General features: G+C 41.8%; 2 protein-coding genes across 3 annotated transcripts in view; both read right to left on the bottom strand.

The window, feature by feature from the left end:
• Positions 1-313: 313 nt before the first annotated feature.
• Positions 314-18039, bottom strand: LOC125302896 (zinc finger protein 431-like). Of its 2 annotated transcripts, XM_048256241.1 has the most exons (6): positions 17521-17578; positions 16588-17094; positions 8869-9001; positions 5497-5530; positions 4912-5128; positions 314-2249 (listed from the first exon to the last, which is right to left on the bottom strand). In XM_048256241.1, the coding sequence occupies exons 2-6, from the start codon at positions 16879-16881 to the stop codon at positions 759-761; spliced, it is 2169 nt and encodes a 722-aa protein (XP_048112198.1). In that variant the 5' UTR covers positions 16882-17094; positions 17521-17578; the 3' UTR covers positions 314-758. The 2 variants fall into 2 exon arrangements, with proteins under 2 accessions (XP_048112198.1, XP_048112205.1); XM_048256248.1 differs by lacking the exon at positions 16588-17094 and having other exon boundaries at positions 17521-18039.
• LOC125302884 (zinc finger protein 84-like) overlaps positions 17647-20123 on the bottom strand; it is a 45991-nt gene continuing 43514 nt past the window's right edge. The window contains exon 8 of the mRNA XM_048256220.1: positions 17647-17774. The gene's annotated coding sequence lies outside the window, so the exon portion shown is untranslated. The remainder of the gene's footprint in view (positions 17775-20123) is intronic.

A 20123-nucleotide genomic window follows, 5' to 3' on the forward strand; every position in this document is an offset into this window, starting at 1 on the left:
CCAGTGGCCACTGACCACCAAGAATGCCTCCGAGCCGCGGACCACTGGTATAAAAGCCCTGCTCTATGGTATGACGTGGTCACCAGTTTCTTTAGGGGCACTTCAAGGCACTAAATCCTAATCTAGATTTAGACTAAGACCAACTTAAATCTAGATTCTAGAAGATACTCTGGTTGCCATTGGAAACTGCACCTCTGGACCAACACCAAAACTCGGTGTAACCCAATGATCAATCCTGGGGGCTCTGTTTTTTTATCCTAAATATGCTCCCAATTGGTCAAATCATATAGAAAAAATCAGATCTAATATCATAGTTATTTCAATGAAACAGTAACAATGTTTTTATTATCCATCTGGAATTTTGCAATGGGTCAACATCATCACAGAGTGATATGAGTGTATATGTGTGGCCATCGATGATGTTTAACTGTGGGAGTGCATAGATGTATTGGTGAGATGTTGCCGTCTTTATGTATGTTTTGAAGAACTGCAGGACAGAGCTCAGAACTAGTTTTCCAACAGAGACAAATACATAAAATCAAAATCCCCTTATTTTATCAAATCATATAGTGCTGTTTTAGAACTCACAAATGTTCTATTATCACCTAGTTATCCAAACCAACCAAGATGGGGAAAAAACATTACAACCTTACTGAAATGACAAAGAACACAAAGGGCAATCATGAAGACATAATGACCAAATTCTGACCATTTTATTTTTACCTATAGAATCCTGTAGCACCTATTCTTTTTGGTCATCAGACCCAGTTCCTATGGTCTATTTGTCCCCAATCTCCTCCCTCCCCCACCTCAGCTGCTGGTCCATGTTTGCGCTGGATGTGGTTCTTGAGGCTGATGTTGTGGTTGAAGCACTGCCCACAGTCCTGGCACTTGAAAGGTCTCTCCCCTGTGTGGAGGCGCATGTGGGACTTGAGATGGCCTGGTTGGTTGAAGGAACAGTTGCATAGCTTACAGCTGTAGGGCTTCACTCCCGTATGGACCAACTCATGTCTCTTGAGGTGATGGGGATCGGGGAAGCCCTTGTCACACACTTTGCAGAAGAACCTGCCATGTTTCCAGTGGGTCTTCCTGTGAGCGTTTCGACTGGAGCGATCTGCAAACCGTTTGGGGCACTCGGAGCAGCGGTACTTCAGGCTCTCCCCCTTGTGGGTCTCCTCGTGCTCCCGCTTGTCTTTCTGGAACCTGAACTTCTTGTAGCAGCATTGACAGGGAAGCACATAGTCTTCAGTGTGCACACGACTGTGTTTACGGAGGCCTACCTCATTGACGCAACGCTTGCCACAAGTCAGACACGAGAATAGCTTCACTTTGTAATCACAGACATGCGAAGTCCGGCCGTCGTGCCTGTCGATGAACTTTCCACAGTCTGGACAGAGCTCACGTTTATGACCATGAGAGTATTCCACATGGGTCTGCAGGCTGTACAGATCACTGAAGTAGACGGCATATTTTGGAGGGTGTCGTCTCTCCTCATTTGCTGCACTAGTTTCCTGGTGGCAGCGGTTAGACGACTTGACTTGAGACGCAGTGTTACCGCCCTGATTTCTACTGCTGGTGTCTTCTGGGCTTTCATTTCTGGTGCCTCCGTGGTCGCTGCTGCTCACAGAACCCTGTTTTGTATCGCTACAGACTCTGTGGCAGCTGCTGCTGCTGTTTAACCCTTGGTTGCCATTTCTGGTTTTATGCAGCTCATCACAGTTTATGACCCCTTGATTGCTAATGCTATTTGAATCTTCAAGACGATCACTGGAAGCAGTTTGTTTGTTACTGCTGTTGGCGTCTGGGCTGCATGCGCGTTCAGCTGCTTGGCTAACATCACAAGAGCTCTCTTGGTCTGCAGCAGTAGGGGCCTCTGGGCTGATGGTGTGTTGGCTGTCTGTGCAGTCCAGCTCCTGGTCACCGACCTTGTAGCCACACTTAACACAGCAGTAGAGCTGCAGGTGTTTCTGCTTGAAGCAGCGGGCACTGGCCTCCTCTCCACAGTCACAGCACCACGCAACCTGGAGAATATGCTCCTCCCCTTCATCAACACCTTCAGAATCCTCGCTGCTCGTCTCCATGAACTCTTCTGAACTCGGATCCCACTCTTCATCACTGTCCTTCCTTTTCCTCTTTGACTTCCGTTTCTCCTTCTCATCTTCCTCCTCTTCATCCTCCTCCTCCACATCTTCCTCTTCATCCTCCTCCTCCTCCACGTCTTCGGGTAAGGGCTCTGACTCTTGAGGTGTCTATATGAAACAGTTCATTTTAATTAGTAATTTGATTCAGAATAACATGCGGATGCACCATTACCATAGTAAACGGCTATGCTATCATGGATATACCAGAGTGAAACTGATTTACCATGACCAATGAGAGGTGAAGGGTCTATCCCATGATCAGTCCCTTATTCAGACAATATGGTAACTTATCCCACTGCTTGGTTGAATTTCCCATTGTCCTAAGTAATTTAGAACAACCAATAAACGTATGTTATTTGCACACCTATGAAGTAGATCCAATAGATACATTTTTTTGGCCGTATCACACTTGTATATTAATTCGCCGAACTCGTTGTGAAGTTTAAATGACCCATCACGTTGCATCGGAGCTGTAAAATACAGACGTTCAGAACATAGCAACTTTGTAGCATATGACAAAGGTGGCTTTTAGCTAGATCGATGGCAGCAGGCTAAGTAAAATAGCGATGTTTCAAAGCTAAAGTTAATCAGAATCCTGGGATATGCCTGCTTGACAACAGCACAGATAGAACTAACGACTGGCCTTGGCCGTAGCAACCATCCATTTAAAACTAACTACTAGTTCTAGCGATTAAAACATTTAAAATTACAACTGGAAATGAACACAATGCAAGTAGCAACAGTGGAATAAGTGGGATAATGGACTCCACGGTGGTCTGTTAACAGAAATTAATGCACTTACGAGGTTTAAACGGCCCTCCGCTGTGCATCGGGCCATATTGCAACCTTGACCGTGTTGTCCAATATCCCTTACTTATCTCCTGCACGACTGAAAGTTGCATGTCAGTGTTTCCCATACGTTGACTAATCTCCGGCGGGCGGCCACACAATTAAATAATGTTTTATGTTGTACTATTTAAATTAGATTGCTATTAAATCCGGTTAAAGCTGCAGTTGGCAAGACTTTTTTGATCATATTCACTGAAACCGACACTATGCTCTGACAGAACAGCATAAATCAGCAGTTTAAAAAAAACAACAAAAAAAAACACCTTCTTCTACCTCCACCAAGAGTCTGTCATTTGTTTTGGAATAATCCACAGCTCCCGGTTCTTCTGGTCCAATCAGAGCAGGGCTGTGTGAGATCTGACTGTCAATCACAGTCTGGTGCAGTCTGGTGCGCACTGACAAGCACAAACTCCATGAGAGGGTGCTCAATGGTAGTGGGGCATGAGAGTTGTAAACATTCAACATTTTGGCTAAGTCCCCTCAATCGGTCAGACTGCAGCTTTAAGAGGTAATGGAGCCAGTCATACAGTGTTGTGTTCCTCCATCAAAATGACTGAAGCTCCACAGAATGCTACGCCAACTATAAAGTATGGTAACTTAATAGCCGTAGACCCTCCCATAGGTGGTATACTTTTGGAACATTCACCTATGCCCTTGATTTATTCCTCAACAAAGCTGAGTCATAGCCAAACATACAAAAACATGAGCCAGGTGTAGTGTTAATTTTGTCACCTGTTTTTTATTTTATTTAATCTTGTGCTAAATGTCCTTGTTAGTTTTAAGTCATATTTAGTCATTCACATATCAACATGTTAGTCAAGTTTTAGTCAATTAAAAGTCTCATAATTTTAGTCTAGTTTTAGTTAAGAAAGAACAAGGCATCTTAGTTAAATTTGATCAATCTCAAATACTGGTTAAATGTCATAATTACCTGACAAAACACACTTGTTGAATGATTTCATTGCAACTTAGCTAAAAGAGTCATGTTGCTGATTTTGGAGACCCATTCCCAAGTGATGATTATTCAGGAACGGCTTATTGTACAGAGGTATGCATTATATCCTCGTATTCATTAAGGTCTGCTGATCATTTTGAAATATGGTTTGTCATGTGTTGAGTAAAGCAGTGTTTTTCAACCTTTGTTGTGCCACGGCACACTTTTGACACTTAAAATGTCCCACAGCACACTAACATCCTGTGTGAAGAAAAAATAAACATACCATAGCCTAAAATTTCAAATAATACACAGATATGGCCTTATTATGGCTTGACCTGCTCACTAAAACAAGCGCCCTCTTTCATTTGTAGGTGACTATATCTAACTTAATTGTTGAACTGGATATGTGATTATTCTGTGAATTCTGGGTATGGGGCCCCCGTTGTACAACAAATAGTGCAATCATACAATCAATGAGAGCATGTGGTTATAAATTCTTTGATACCACAGTTGCTTTTCTGGACCAGTGAGTGACATTTGGGTAATTTTCTGCAGCACACCTGATGATGTCTCACGGCACACTAGTGTGCCCCGGCACAGTGGTTGAAAAACACTGGTGTAAAGAGTTTGTGAGATATTTCACTGAGAGTAATGGGTGTGCAGAGCCATGTGCGGAATATAACATTTCATTAAAGTTCAACGTTAGGCTAATTGTCTTATGAACCATTTATCACACCGTTTATCCACTAATATTGTTGGAAAGCTTAGGTTCTGCTCCTTCATGCGATGCGTGTATGACATCTGTATGACTCATACTGTGACGTGGACAGTGTGTGAATTTGGCCACTGGTCTCACTTATGGCAGTTTTGTTATCAAAGACCCATCTTTAGCAACATTTCGTCTTAGTCGTGGAAGAAAAGGTTGTTGACAAACATATTTGGTCTCGTCTCATCTAACGAAATGAACATTAGCCAGACCCTTACTTCTTGAGAGACTGTTGGGTCAGGTGGCTGGTGGTCTGGAGGATGGCTCGCCCAGTTCCTGGTCTTGCCACAGCTCCAGCACTGCTGCACCACGTGGAACTCAAGTCCCTTGCGTTCTGTAGTGATACTGCAGGCATCACTGTAGCACCCTAAGCACTTCTGGAACAGCTCTAGCAGGCAAACAATCTTCACAACGACATCCTCCATTAGGCCGTTCCTTCAACAACACAACAAAGACAAGTGAAGCAGTGAGTAGGTAAATAAAAGTTCGAACAAAATCTTGCCCTGCACACCATCAAATATTTTCCATTTCAAATACATGGATGTCACAGGAAGAGTCGCTGACATAATGGTGCATCTTGAATTGTACACATAACATAGTAAATTAATCTGCTGTAGAGTAATATATTTTACAATCATAATAATATATTACAATCATTTTAAATCCAGAATTTATTTCCACAGAAACACTGGGGTCTCATTAGCTTATCCCTGTGGTGGATTTTCTAAAATTGAAATCAATCATTTATTTTAATGTAGCATTATGTCAATGCACGTAAAGCTTATAAGAAGAAATGCATTTACCTGCCTTGTACAGTGGTGGACTCTCTCTGGGTATCTGTAGGGTATAATAATCTAACTTTAATATAAATGCCAAGTAGACCATTTATATATGCACGTCTAATCTTTATTCAATGGTAGGATTTTATAAACATATTGCTTTCAGCAATAATACTCAAACATCATATCTTCTATATTCTACATGGGTTTAACATGTACCATCAAGCTCTCATAGTGCACCGTAAATCAGAAGGATAAAGCGGAAGACAGTAGTCGAGATTTACATGAAAATGAAGACTATCAGAGAGGTGAGGAAGCAAGAGTGCGTCAAAACCGATTGCCAATGCCAACTGAGGACCAGTGTCTATTGTAAAGAGCTCTACTTTGTCAGCAGCTGTAACCGTATGAAAATTTACCATGACGAAATTTACCATGACTAATATAACGACCAAAATGATCATGCTTATCTTATCTATCATCGCAGTAGTCCTGCATGTACAACAGCAACCGAATAGCATAGTACCTTGTCAAAAAAGTGCTGTGCCTCCTTTAAGAGCAAAAGGCTCCCTTTTTTAATCTGTGCATGTTAGTGCAGAGGGAGAGAGGCCCTGGGCAAAGGACAATTTGGAGGCGTAGTAGTGGCACGAGAGCAGTGTCTTAATTGTAGCGTCAGAAAGTAAAGCACTGCGGCATATGCTGTGGGGCGGCTCACTGGTAGATTTTGTACGGGATCAAAATATCAATAATTAAAAAAAACAAAAACACAAAATCCGACGAGGCCCCCTAGTGGCCGAGGCAATTACCTGACTTTGCCCAATGACTAGCACTGCCTATGCCTCAACTCTCAACCTGACTGCAACCAATACACGGCATCGACCTAGAGTTCATTGTGCACGCTACAATACTCTGTAGTTCAAATGGTGTATTAAACTGTGAGGATTTATTTAAATAACAAAATTATTTTATGTGTTTCTAACTATATTTTTTTGTAGGGGAGAGCAATTTTAGCATATTTAGGCAAACATGTCTAAATAGTTGGGAGTTCCTTTTAAGCATGTTGGTCTAGAAACCTTTAGAAAATGTTCTTTAATTTAGACTGCAAATCATTTCGCAACCCCTCCCGTATCTTTGGTGATCCCCAGTTTAAGAACGACTGCCATAGCACACAAATCAAGTCACATTTTAAGCAGCTCACCACACTTTCACCAATATTTTTTTCACCACCTTCTGCTCGGTCATAAGGCTACGTAGTTAGGTAGGCTATGGACTATTTATGTTGGCAGGCACATATTAGGGACCATTTCTACACCCCCCCTCAGGCCTGGAATTTCATAATTTTAGGGTAAAGGCGACTTGGCCTTCAGTTAGGCATATTTGGCAGGGGGCACGAAGGCCACACTCAGGGAACCGAGGCCAAAGTTAACAATAGCCTACAGTAGGCCTACATAAAAATGATCAAAGTTGAATTTAGCCTATTCACAGCAGTAGACCTAGCCTGGGTGCCATTCCGAACGTAGTCCCGCCCACAACATTTGAGGTCGGGAAGTTCGGTCTGGCATTGCTACATTGTGGAACAAGTATGCTTGCCCTAGATCAGGCGGACCAATCAAATCGGGCTTTACGATGATGGGACAGGTGAGCAACAGCGCCTGGTCTATCACGTCATCTGAGCATGCTTAGATTAGGCTTATGTTTGAAACAAAAACGCTGTGTCTAGAAGGATACACGGCTTTTAAGACCCCATATGGAAAATACATATTATTATGACCGCCGCGCAGCGAAGTCAGATTTTTTTTCTTTTTTCTTTCTTTTCGCATGCCCAAATTTCCGTCAAGGATTTCCGGGACACTGAAAGACCGGGGTACACAAAACTTGGTGGGCATGTAACTCCACATGGATAGCATGGAACCGTCGTTTTTCGTTTTGATCTGTAGCCCCCCCGATGGACTGGACCCCCCGAAAGGAGGGTAGGGCAGACACAGTTCTCTGAATATCTTGAGAACTGTAGGGCCTAGGATGACCATTTTTTTCCGTATGTTTGCCTCCAGGGGTCATGTTAACCCATTTCATGTGCACAAACAGATACACACATTCACAGTAATCATACGTATGACATATACTCACACAGTAGACATATGTACGCTTGTATGCACAGGCACATACGCAGGCACACACACAAGCGCACACACACACACACACAACATAAACATGTACATGCACACAATTCAAGAATTTCTCAGTATTATGAACAGGCAAGATGGAGGTGGGGTTGTATAAAATGAATTTTACATGTGAAATCTATGAACTAATCATGTTTTGGTACTTGTTGTCTAGCAGATACCAGTGAGAATTGAGTGTGGATAATGCAATTTAGTGAGACAGTTAGAATCATATAGGCCTTTCAGCGATTTATTTTTTGTGGAAAAAATGCTGGACTGAAGCGGGTTGTCATATTTTGTACCGCTCTGCGGTACATCTAGTTTAATGAGGTTTTATCACTGAAAACTATTATTTCTGAAAACTTTGGCCAAAGTTGAGATGTGGGAAAACTCGTGGTTTCATTTTCATCAAGGGAAAACAGCACTGTTGCATTGCGACATGTTCCCTCGTTTACAAAGGCTATCAGTTTTTTCCTAATAGCCTACCCTACCACGTATCTCTTAGATTTCGCTAATGAGTGTTGTAGGCTAGGTAGTTACTGATGGCACTAACTTTTACAAAAGACCAAACAATTTTAAGGCATTTGTGGAGAAGGATGGTTCGTGTGTTTTCTTCCTACACCTCACGGTAAGCTATTTCGTTGCTCTGGTTGGTTAGGTCTAGCCGATTGAGTGCATAGGCATTCCCCCCCGTATCGGCTGTATGTAACATTTTGTATTTGGCCTGTTATGAAATCATGTACCGGTATTAAACAATTTAAGCACATTGTAAACTTAAAGCCCAAAGTTGGAGACATGTAGAAATGTGCTGCAAAACCGGATTACTCTGGAACAGCCAATTGTACAGGGGAATGATTTACAACTTTGTGTTTGGTAAGGTCAGCTGTTTATTCTGACATATGGTTTGTCATGTGTTGAGTGAAGAGTTCCTGAGATATTCCACTGAGATGAATGGGTGGCTGACATAGTTTAAAAGCTGAGAAAAAGGCTCTTTCATGTGATGATCGCACGCAAAGCCTTGCCAAACACTAGATCACATGTATCCCGTCATAACATTAACGCTATGGGCCAGGGTAGTGTTCAGGGTAGGATAGAATTCCTCCTTGCATTAATGTGAAAGAATACGATAAATTAATGTTAACGTTAACACATTATCAAGGAAAATATTACTTCACTCCAAAAAGGAAGATTTTTCAGCTGTAACACATTGCTCAGTCAATACAAGTTGGTGTCTTACCACATCGTTGTAGCGTGGGCCCTGAAGGGAGAACATGTCGTAAATCTGTCGTAGGCTCTTCAGCAGTGGAGGTTTCCTGAGGGGAAGCATTCCGTCCTTCTGGTAGGTTCTGTCGGACATCACTCACCTCACCCTAATTGATAAACGACACAACATAAATGAAAAATATATGTACTGATATATGTATACACAACACAAACACAAAGGCATTAGCCTAGCCATGCCCACCTAGAATCTCCTTTCAGAGAGATAATAGTCTGGCACACGCCAATAAACGTTTCCCTCAGACACCAGGGCTGATGGGCCATGGTAAATGGTAGTAGCAACTTCTGCAAACATAATGAAATTATATTTGAAGAATATGTAAATTTATATACAGCAAAGGTCAGCCTACATATGTTGTTTCCTGACTACCAATGTGGCTTATTAGAAGTTTATAAAGGTTAAATGAAGTTACAGTAGATGTTAGAAATCCCTAATGTTCACGCAATGTCTATGTAACTGCCAAAGTTTGTCTGTCATTTATGATATTTGTTTAGTTGTGTTATTATTTGTAATGTTGTTACTGTGCATGTTATTTTGGTTTATTTTCTTTTTGATTTGTCTCATGTTATTGTTAATAATATCAATTAGTGACGTTGTGTTGCACACAGACATCTGTATGTGTGGCACAGCTCACCTAGAGAGCCAACCGAAAGGTAACCTGTGAGACTTGTGGTCACTCTGACATACCCGCGAAGTTTAAGGTATTTTGAAGTTACAAGGACATTTTAAGGCTTTTTTGTATGACCTCATTCCCTCATGGTTGTGTGCAGCCAGCGAGGTATGTTTGCGCTTTTATGTCGTATGTATGTGATTCAGATGATGTTTGTATGCGTGCTATGAGTAAATGTTTATTTTGTTCTTTTACTGTTATTTAAAGAGTTTGATGGTGAAAAAAGAAAACAAATAAACCATCAGTAACTGAGAACCAAGGCCTTGTGTATTTCCTGAGGGAGTGATGGTCTATGCCCATTACTTTGCTAGAGTTGGATTCATTTCCTAAAGTGTTAATCATGAGAAGCCAGATTCTCTTCATGAAACGAAGCACACTGGTGAGTGGCATTACCAGGCTATGAAAGCAATACATTTTTAATGCAATTTATTACCAGAACAAACGGCACAATGAGTTTCAGTGAGCTGGTATCCCCAACTAATAGGAGCCTCAGTGTTCCCCAATGGATTGGATTCGATTTGTGGCGGTAGTTGACTTGGACAGCGGTGGGAGGGGGTGCTTTAAGATTGCCTTGGTAGTAGGGATGGGTCCACGATCTATCGATCCACGATCGATAGTTGCTCATTAAGAATTTCATCAATCACGTTAATTTGTTGTCGTTTAAACTAATGCAGGTTGCGTTACATAGTGTGTCTTGAAGCAATTAAATGAATCACTGTGTGGCAGCAATTACACCTGGGGACAATATTTGACGCTATAGGCTACTCAATTACCTGCGAGTTTCCGCTTTGATTTATGAAGAGTTCACGGTGAAGTGTGGCGTGGGACCATTTTATCGTTTAAAAAACGATAACGTTAGTTCAATGCAAACACTGATGTAATTATTGCCTACCACTATCAGCAATAGAAGACACCGTTTTTATTTAACTCAATGAAATAAGAGCTCTTAATATTTTATATTGTTGGTTGGTTAATACCTTGTTGTCAATGAAAAGTCGTTGTCCTACACCATGGGTCTCCAACACGTCTCTCTCAAGCTCAGTCACTTGCCGTCCCCTACTGAGCTTGCAGGCTGAAGCAGTAGGCCTAAGCTACTACTACATTTAAACACAATTGTTGCCGCGACTGGAGGCATTTCAGCCTACGAATTTAATAAAGTAAATCGTGCAATTCAAACTCAATTTAGGCTACGCTACGCAATAAGGTTTCCATTACAGCACAGCACACGTTTTGAATGAATTAAAGTGGCTGTCTTGTCTCGGAAAAAAACAGCGGGTGAAAATGTTGACTCGTTCAACTACATGAAATGTAATAGTGAGCCAACAAATACCTCCCAGATTTCAGTGCTCATCAGTCCCAACATTGAGCAATATAATCAAATAGTGTTGTCACGATAACAAAATTATGACTTCGATACGATACCAGCCATAAATATCACGATGCTCGATACTGAAACGATACTACGGTGAAATCCTAAGATATCTGGAAAAGAAAGGACTCATACCTCCTCCAAGTGTATTGGGTCATTTGTGTTGAATTCAGTGCACTTTTGCAGTGTGCAGGTCAATTCTGGGTTCTAAAATTCTAAACTTCCTACATAATAATTATTTTTTTTATAGTCAGTAAAAGAGTAGGCCTACTTTGTGTGAAGTCCTTTATTGTTTGTTATAGTTCATTTACATTGTGTTTTGGCAATAAAGTAGCTTTAAATCACCAAAATAGGCTAGATCAAGGTCAGTGTTGAAATTACTGCATGCAAATCACTGAATGCTATGCAGAGGGGCCTAATCTCTAGGCCATCTGATGTACAGTATAGGCTACCCTAGGCCTTCCCGTGTTCATGGGATTTCTTTGACAGTTGCAAAGGGAAAAATGTGAGGATAGTCTTCTTTGCGCCCAGTCGTCAGATAGGCCTACACCATTACCTGTTGCAATCTGTGTGCATTCCTACATTACATCTATTTCTTTGATAACATGATTTGCTACCACGTAACAATAAGCCGCTATTGTTATCAGGACTCACTTTGGTGGTAATATGCTGTGGGCTTTAATTAGCGCATTTCGGGTAGTCTATCCAACATCTGGGCAATAATTATTGAACAAATTGCAGTCTACATGCCATGACAAATATTACCAGTAGTACTGACCGAACATGAAATAGATTGTTTACAAGTTATGGTAATGATATTCTGACGTGAACATTGCGCTTTCATCACGTTAGCACCCTATGATTAGGCTACAGCTCGTTATGTCTCGTCAAAATTCATTGATGAAGGAAGGTTCGCCTTATCCCAAAATACCATACTCGTTTCACTTAGGCTAGACTAAAGCAGAAGAGAAGAACTTGGCACTAACCATGTAGTCGTGTTTTCTATAGCATATTCGTTAACCTGTCGTTCTTTGAACTCTTTAAAAATACTGGGATATGTCTGCGAGGTGTTTAGCCATGCGTAGCCTAGGCTAATGCTTCTATATGACTTTGAAACATATTTTACAAACGGGCCTCTGTGTACCTGATGGCTTGCCTTCACTATTCCCGATGTATCCCATATAGCTCCAGATTTCACTTCACCTTTTGTTTTATCCACAAGGCAGAGTACTGTCGGCAAAGAACTATGTTGACGTTAGCTGCGCACTCACTCAGAGATGCCTGCTTGACACGCCCACTTGCCTAGATGCGTGCAAGGAGCAATGAGAGCAGCAGTTCACAGAGACGCAGAACGTTATTATTTTACTAAAGTATCGATTCTAAAAACTTCGGAAATCGTATCCTTTTTTTGCGTGAAGGCATCGTGATGCCTTTTTAGTATTGATACACCGTGCAACACTATAATCAAACTGTCCAAAAGTAAATTAAATCCCAAACCAAACGGAAAATCTTCTGCTTTTGATAGCGGTATGCGCTCCAAACGAAACGCATTGTTAAATAGCTTTGTTAAATAGCCCAATTAATTGTTATAGGCTAATCTTACCCTCTTTCTCGACTCCGTGCCTTGGATAGTTTTGTTACATTTTGACAAAACCTGTCAGATCTAAGCATTATTACGTTTATGATTCTTTTTTATAATTTATTATTTTGGAACAAACCAAAATAATAATAATAATAGGGTCTGTTTAATCTGAACGCCGGCTCGCATTCCGCTGCTTTAGAGCAGCGCAGCGCTTAATATCTTCAATTTAAGCCTAACATAACGTCCAGTTTAACTTCCACAAGTTATTCTTCTTGTGATAAAGATCTCAAGGAAAAACACACTGTATTTTCATTCCATTTTTAAATTGATAAAAAGTTAAATACATAATGAATTTTAATATAGGCCTAGACAATATTAATGATTAATCGATAGTCGATCGTTAATTCTCCCGACGATCGACTAAGAAAATTTAATCGAATGCCCATCCCTACTTGGTAGTGTATAGGTCTAATTGAGTCACTTTAAGACGTTCGTGTAACAGTTGTAACAGTTAAAAGGCTGCTGATCAATTCATAACATTTTCTACGTAGTTAAAATAAAGTTTGTACTTCTCCTTGGGACAAGCACTTTTGAGTCTTGGAAAACACTCAGTGTCAGAGTAAAATGAGCCCTGCATGAGTAACGCAATTGACAAGCAACTCTAAGTAAGCATGCTAAACTCGACAACAGTATTCTAACATTAGCTTTGAGTGCTTGATTGCATAACTTAACTTAGTACATTGAGGAGACTAAACTATGTTGTGATAAGACATTAGCAGAGTTAACTTAATGCAGCAGTTTTGAACAAATTTGCACAACATGGTCACGATGCCAAGCGGATTTAATAGATAATAGTCTTCTATGCAATGCTTCTATGTGGCAACAACAATCCTTCAACAACCGTGAATGTTTTGTTAAATGCACATGCAGAGGAGGGGCAGCGGGCTCGTTACGAGAGAGAGAGCGGGGCGGGGCAGGGAAAGGCTGCGTGCGTGGTTGTTTGCTTCTTGTTACCGTAAAGTAACACTCGTACGTCTGGGAGAAAGCGTTCAGTTCCAGATGGCTCTGGCTGTTCACCTCTGGGTTTTCAGGTTTTTCCATTTCTGTGTCCTCTCCAAACTTTGGGAGATTGATAACCCACAGCCACTGTTTGGACCGCTCCAAATCTTTAATCAGTAAATGATGGAAACTTACTGCTCGTCCTTTCCTTGTTGTGAGTGTACATCACGGTACCCGGTACCAGTGTATAGAACAAATCAACATCTGGATGTCTCAAAATTTTCTTCAGCTGAACAAAGAAATACTGAAGTAATCATATTTGGTAAAAAGGAGGAAAGGGTTGCCACTCTCTTGACACAAAAGGGTTGAAGGCAAGGATACTGTTAAAAATCTTGATGTATTAATTGACAGTGACCTAAATTTCAACAGCCACATGAAAGCAATAACTAAATCAGCTTTTTACCACCTCAAAAATATTGCCAAACTTAGAGGGCTGATGCCAAAACATGACAGAAAAAAACTCATTCATGCATTTATCTCCAGTAATGGACTGTTCAGAGGCCTTCCTAAAAAGACTATTACAGCTTCAGGTGATACAAAATGCAGCAGCTAGGATTCTAACAAAAACTAAAAGAACTGACCACATTACTCCAATTCTTAAGTCCCAGCACTGGCTCCCAGGAAGTCACAGAATTGACTTTAAAGCACTATAGCTTGTTTATAAATCAATAAAGGGAGCAGGACCTAAATAACTATCAGACATGCTTCAGCAGTACACACCTTTTCGGCCTCTCATCACCCAGGTGAAAAACCTGTTAGTAAAACTAGAGACTTTCTAATGAGGAGACACAGCACTCAAAATCCTCCATAGAAATGCATGGGCTTGGTTTGTAACGCCAATCATGTGCTGTGTTGTGAAGACATCGTACCAATCATGTGTTGTGATCTCGCAGCTGGAGCAAGATTGGTGTCGTGAAGCCTTGCGCACGCGTATTTCTGCCGAAATGGATGCCCGATGAGTGCCCAAAAAGCGTTGCAATATGGTCGCCGAGTGGAGGGACTTGCCTAAAAGGACTTTGGTAAAACCTACTGTTAGAACTAAACATGGTGAAGCAGTATTTAGCTGCTATGCGGCTCAGCTATGGAACCAACTTTCGGGTGACATCAAAAAGGCCCCAACTGTAGCCCGTTTTAAATCTAGACTTAAAGGACAAGTTCGGTATTTTACACTTAAAGCTCTGTTTTCAGATCGTTTCTGATTAAATATGGCCTGGTGGGTCATCTACTTCCACCTGCACATGAACGGTTAGACCAGAGAGGGTTAAAGCGGCGCTAGTAATCAAGGATCTTTGGTTAGACCGAGAGGCCGTTTACACGACACAGCCGGGTGGATTCTCTCTTACCGCTTTCACACCTTTAACGACTCCGGCAAGAAAAAACTTTGCGTGTACACACAGAGGTGTGACCGGCTAAATGTGCTGTAGTGCATATGTCAGACCAGTCGATGGCGCCGCTGTGCAGAAGCTTCACAATAATTTTGTGTGAATCGCGTAGAAGAAAACATTGTTGAAACAGTTTGTTAAGCCAGAGAATGTCTAATAAGTGCTCTGGTTAAGCAGTCGCATGAAATAAGGAGACTACAGAATATTCGGTTTTCAATTCAACTGTTAAACTAATAAAGTTCATTTTCAAGGTATGTGACTGCTATGTGAAATTTCAAATTCTTAGCCTACGCATCGCATTAGGTCTGAGCACCACTGGAGAAAACACTAACATGCAGTAAGCTAATGTTTAACTAAGTTAAGCTAACGTGTGCTTCTAACTTAGCCACTAAAGGCTGATAGGGGAAAGAAAAACATTTTAATATGATAAATAAATGGTTTGGTTTGTTTTGACAAGCAACATGTCAGGTCGAGTGCCGTGGCTGAGTTGAGAGGTGGGGCTATGTCGTCAAAGTTGCCGGCTTAACCGTCTACACGGGCGAAAAGTTAGCCGGCGGTTTCAAAAGTTCCCACTTCGGAAGCCGGTTTCAAAAGCTATCGGTTTCAGTCTCCTAAACTGCCGGCGTCGTGTACATGCAAGTCGTAACCGTTAAAGGGACACCAGGCAAGCCTGATGCTTTTTCTCTACGAAACTCCCCCTCGCTCGGTCTGAAGCTCTTTTCCTTTTCTTTGTGTCTTCCATCAAGGGTTTTCGCTGCTTCTTCGCCGGCTCTGCCATTATACACACGTTTGCAACAATCTCTAGTGTTTCGTTAGCCTGCCTCTGTGCTGTAAACTGATCATGCTTCGGGTCGGGTAGGATACACCCGAACTTGCAAGTGGGATATTCTTTCTACAGGCAGTAGGGGCGGCCGAGAGAGCCTTCATTCGCCCCGTAATGAGTCATTTAACATATAGCCTACAGATTTACGAAGATGATTAATTAACACGAAAACGTTGCCTGGTGTCCCTTTAACAAAACCTCACCGGTTTCACAAAAACCGGCGTTGTGTGCACGGCCCCTGAGAATTCTCGTCGCTACCTCAAAATTCTACTAGCCTGGCTAGCGCCACCACTTCTCAATGAGACGTGGTCTGGGAACCAAACGTTCATTTTCTCATATTTGAAAAAAAAAAAAACCCAGCTCCGTTTATTGGGTGCCACGGATGTCTATCAAATGCGTCTGTGCATAGCTCATCATCGTCTTGCTTTCCCCCCTGTTCTGTGATTGGTTCCCCATCTCAGGCGAAAATTTGCTCCATGGTCTCCAGGCTGCCTTAGCAGCGTGAATCAAATAGCGCGCAAGGCAGCATGGGAACACCCAGGCTAAAATTCTACTGGAGCTCCAAGCAGATTTATGCGGGCAGCCTTAAGACTGTTTATAGCTCTTCGAGTCACGGTAAAATGTAATTTTTGGTACATAGCTAATTTAGATACACTTATGGTGTGGGTGCTTGCGTTTATTTAGGAACCCGCTGTCTTGGTTTGTATAGAAATGAATAGTAAGTGATGCATACACGTAAGACGACGGAAACACGGGGCGATCCGATACGTTACAAAATGGCAAGCTTACCCCAAGTTCTTCCAACTCTGTCGTCCCAGGACTTAATGTGGGAACCGCTGTATTTCTCAGGCGAAAGAGCTTTTTGGGTGACTTCTTTCGACCTTCAGCGAAGTCCTCATTAGTAAAATGCAGACCGCAGACACGGTGATCAGCTTTCTGCAGATCCTCAACAGGTGTGCTCACATCCAACCCCAGAAATTCCAGCCACAACTTTAGCCTTTCTGGATCGTTGAAAGGAAGTCTGTGGCAACTTGTTTGGCCACGAATTTTCCCGCAATTTGGAACTGCACAAAATCGCCCCATTATAAGCTGTCTGTTGCAAAAGCCTTACAAAACGCTTTCAATTAAGTCAGCGATCTTCTGCTTCTTTGTATTCAATGAAATGCCCTCTCCAGATCTTGCAGTTGCCTTTCCACGGTCTGCACGAGCTGAAACCCGCCCTCATGACGTCAGTTTAAAGACGTGATAGGGCCGTTTGGGATTTTGACGATTTTGACATGTTTCTCATGCTGCTTCCTTGTGTTGGAATATACGAAAAATTAACAGAAATGGAAGGGATACCTTTTTATATGTGATTTCTGCAACAATGGTAGGCTAGCATATTGAAAACGTTTGGATATTCTGTTATTTTATGCTGTTGGTTAAATAGATACACACATATAAGGAAACACTTAGATACACATAGGGAAAACACTTGATATTGAATTTATGCGCTACACATACGCATGATGCACACAGCAGTTTTGCAATCAATCCAAAGTGGCCCCACTCTGTTCATTGACATTCATTTGCTACTCTACCTACCTACTCTAACTACCTGGAAAGATCTAACACTTCAAACTGAGGAATTGTTAGCAAACACAATGTTCAGTGCTGCACGCGATTGATAAATGGTAACATGGTTCACACAAGTTACAGTCTAATAACCAAATAAATCCATACCTCAGAAAGTTGTGTCGCTTTCGGGATGGCACTTTTCTTCAGACGCATTCGTTGTCGAGGGTTAGAGCCTCTAATAATGAAGTCGTCTGGATCAAAATGTGCACTACATACCCGGTAATCCTTCTGTTTTAGTATATGGATAGGGGTCTCTACATCGACTTGCAAAACAACAAGCCACTGCTTCCAAGTTGACTCGTGTAGAGGTAGCCTGTGAAAACTTTCCGGAACATAGGTTCTCATCTCCTTGCCGCAACCTGGAAAAGCACAAGCGCGAACCATTATATCTTCTCTTCCTTTTCTCTTATACTTCGTAATGCCATCTGAAGCAGGGGGTCAGGATTTGAAGGGTTAGCTTCATTTGGCCGCCGACATTTTTGAAAACATGGTAGACGGGCTCTGGCGTTACATGGTTGCAACTTCCGGGCACCGGCAATTGGCGAGTTCGACTTGCGGCAGATCTGACTTGATGTGATGCATGCTGGGTTGAACACAATGCATACTGGGATGGACGCAATGCTTGCTGGTTAGAAATTCTGTCCGACTTCTGTCAGCCGGGGAGGGACTTACCACCGTAACACCATGTCACATGGCCTTAAAATATCGCCGGAGTCTTCGCCTGCAGACAGATCTTGCAGTTGCCTTCCACGAGCTGAAACACGCCCTCATGACGTCAGTTCAAAGACGTGATAGGGCCATTTGGGAGGAATGTCCTCATGACGATTATGACGGGAGGCTCATGCTGCTTCCTTTTGTTGGAATATGCGAAAATAAACAGAAATCGAAGGGATACCTTCTTATACGTGATTTCTGCAACAATGGTAGGCTAGCCTACTGAAAACGTTTGGATATTCTGTTATTTTCTGCTGTTGGCTAAAGAGATACACACATATAGGGGAAACACTTGATATTGAATTTATGTGCTACAATGCAGGCCTGTTAACTGTATGACAACAGTGGTTTATTTAAACTACATCATAAGAATTTATTTCGTCAGTCATCGTGCTCATTTTAATGAGTAGGAATGAAAGTTCTGCTGTGTTTATTGCAAACAAAATTCCGCGATATCTCCCGCGAGTCACGTCAGGCAGACTGTTGCCTGCCTGTCCGGGATGAGCTGCCCTCTGTTGTAGCCAAGGGGGCAGGCGAATTCCCGGAAGTAGAAGAATCGACGTAGGCTGGAGGGACCACCTCTCTGCTAACTCCCATAGAAGTCCATTCATTCTAGGATTTTTTTTAAATACCATAACTTCATATAACATATATCCTGTGCCGATATTGTAGCTTCTGTGTAATCTACATAAACACTACAAAGGCAAAACAGACTCCATTACCTCGTCTGTAACGTTGGTTACCCGTAAGAAGAATAGTTAGCTTGTTCGGTTGGAGGGAAGCTAGCTTTGACGTAATCTCTCTTTCGCGCCGTAGGGAGATAACCATATTGTTTGGATAAGAAGCTCAGTCCACCTTACTGTCTATGACGGTAACTCATAAGCAAAACCCATAGATATATCTATGAGCAAAACCTAGCATACACGACCGTATGTTAAGGTAAAGCATTACACAGAGGCAACCTAATAATAAAAAAGTAAACCTATTTTTTTTTTAAAAACGGCACTAATCATTTCAGAGGTTTTCGATGGATTGACCGTAGGTCGGAAAAGTGGAAAGAAGATTAGCTTCAAGGCTATAACTTTTTGTTTTGTTTTTAGCATGACTGTTTTTGAAGATGATCATGTATGGTAGCTTCAACATTAACACGACTTGGTGAGAATGATATTAATAATAATACATAAATAAATGTTTAACTTTGATGACTTTGAAGGCGAAGGAAGTGTGAGAAGAATTTCTGTGTATCTATCATATGAGTTACAAGATTCAGTTCGATGGCTAACGCCAATGGGTTAAGTGTGAGTCTGCGCAGTACTGGGGGGACCAACTGAAAAATCGTTCTATTTGACTCAGTGCCCTCCCATTGAAAACGACGGAGTCTGTTCGTCCATTTCTTTTACTGTCTATGGTTGTAGCTCCTCCCGGCTAGCCTCTGAAGATCACGTTTACGTAGAAAGCCAGACCAAGTCAGACTCAGCCGAAGTCGAACACGCCTACTGATGACCATAGAGTGGTGAAGTCCCGCCCCTTCTACTTCCGGGCCATGGGACCTATCTTTCAAAAAATTATGAACGGGAGTTAATGGAGAGATAACTATTATTTTTTGGTCCAGTTTGAATTGTGCCACAAATTTCACATATGATGTGTGTGAATTTAAAAGATAATTTTCACGTCAAGAAAGTACTGTTGTTCGATAGACTTCAAAAGTTATGTTGGTTTTGTGCGAATCCACTCAGTGGACTACATCTCTCGTCTCGAACGATGTACGTCACCAACGTAATGAAACGATAAGAGCTGTTTTGCTATTTAACGGTGTCATCTTGCTGCCTGCTATGTCACTTAACAGTATGTAATGTACAGTCTATGGACGAATACAACTTACCTGATGTGTTTAATCCTCTGACTCATGGTATTTTCTTCGGCAAGGAAAGCCCAATTACGACCTGTTGCTGGTATGCTTGTACGATCTAGTGTGGCTGTGAATGAGCTAACGC

Source organism: Alosa alosa, chromosome 1 (genome assembly GCF_017589495.1).
Source record: "Alosa alosa isolate M-15738 ecotype Scorff River chromosome 1, AALO_Geno_1.1, whole genome shotgun sequence".
NCBI lineage: Eukaryota > Metazoa > Chordata > Actinopteri > Clupeiformes > Clupeidae > Alosa > Alosa alosa.

Excerpts from the sequence above, each read along its gene's own strand:
- LOC125302896 (XM_048256241.1), bottom strand. The coding sequence starts at position 16,881 with ATGGGGCGATTTTGTGCAGTTCCAAATTGCGGGAAAATTCGTGGCCAA. Across the intron at positions 9,002-16,587 it reads CAGAGTTGGAAGAACTTGGG|GGTGAGGTGAGTGATGTCCG; the intron begins GTAAGCTTGCCA and ends TTTATCAATTAG. Across the intron at positions 5,129-5,496 it reads TCCACCACTGTACAAGGCAG|GAACGGCCTAATGGAGGATG; the intron begins GTAAATGCATTT and ends GTGTTGTTGAAG.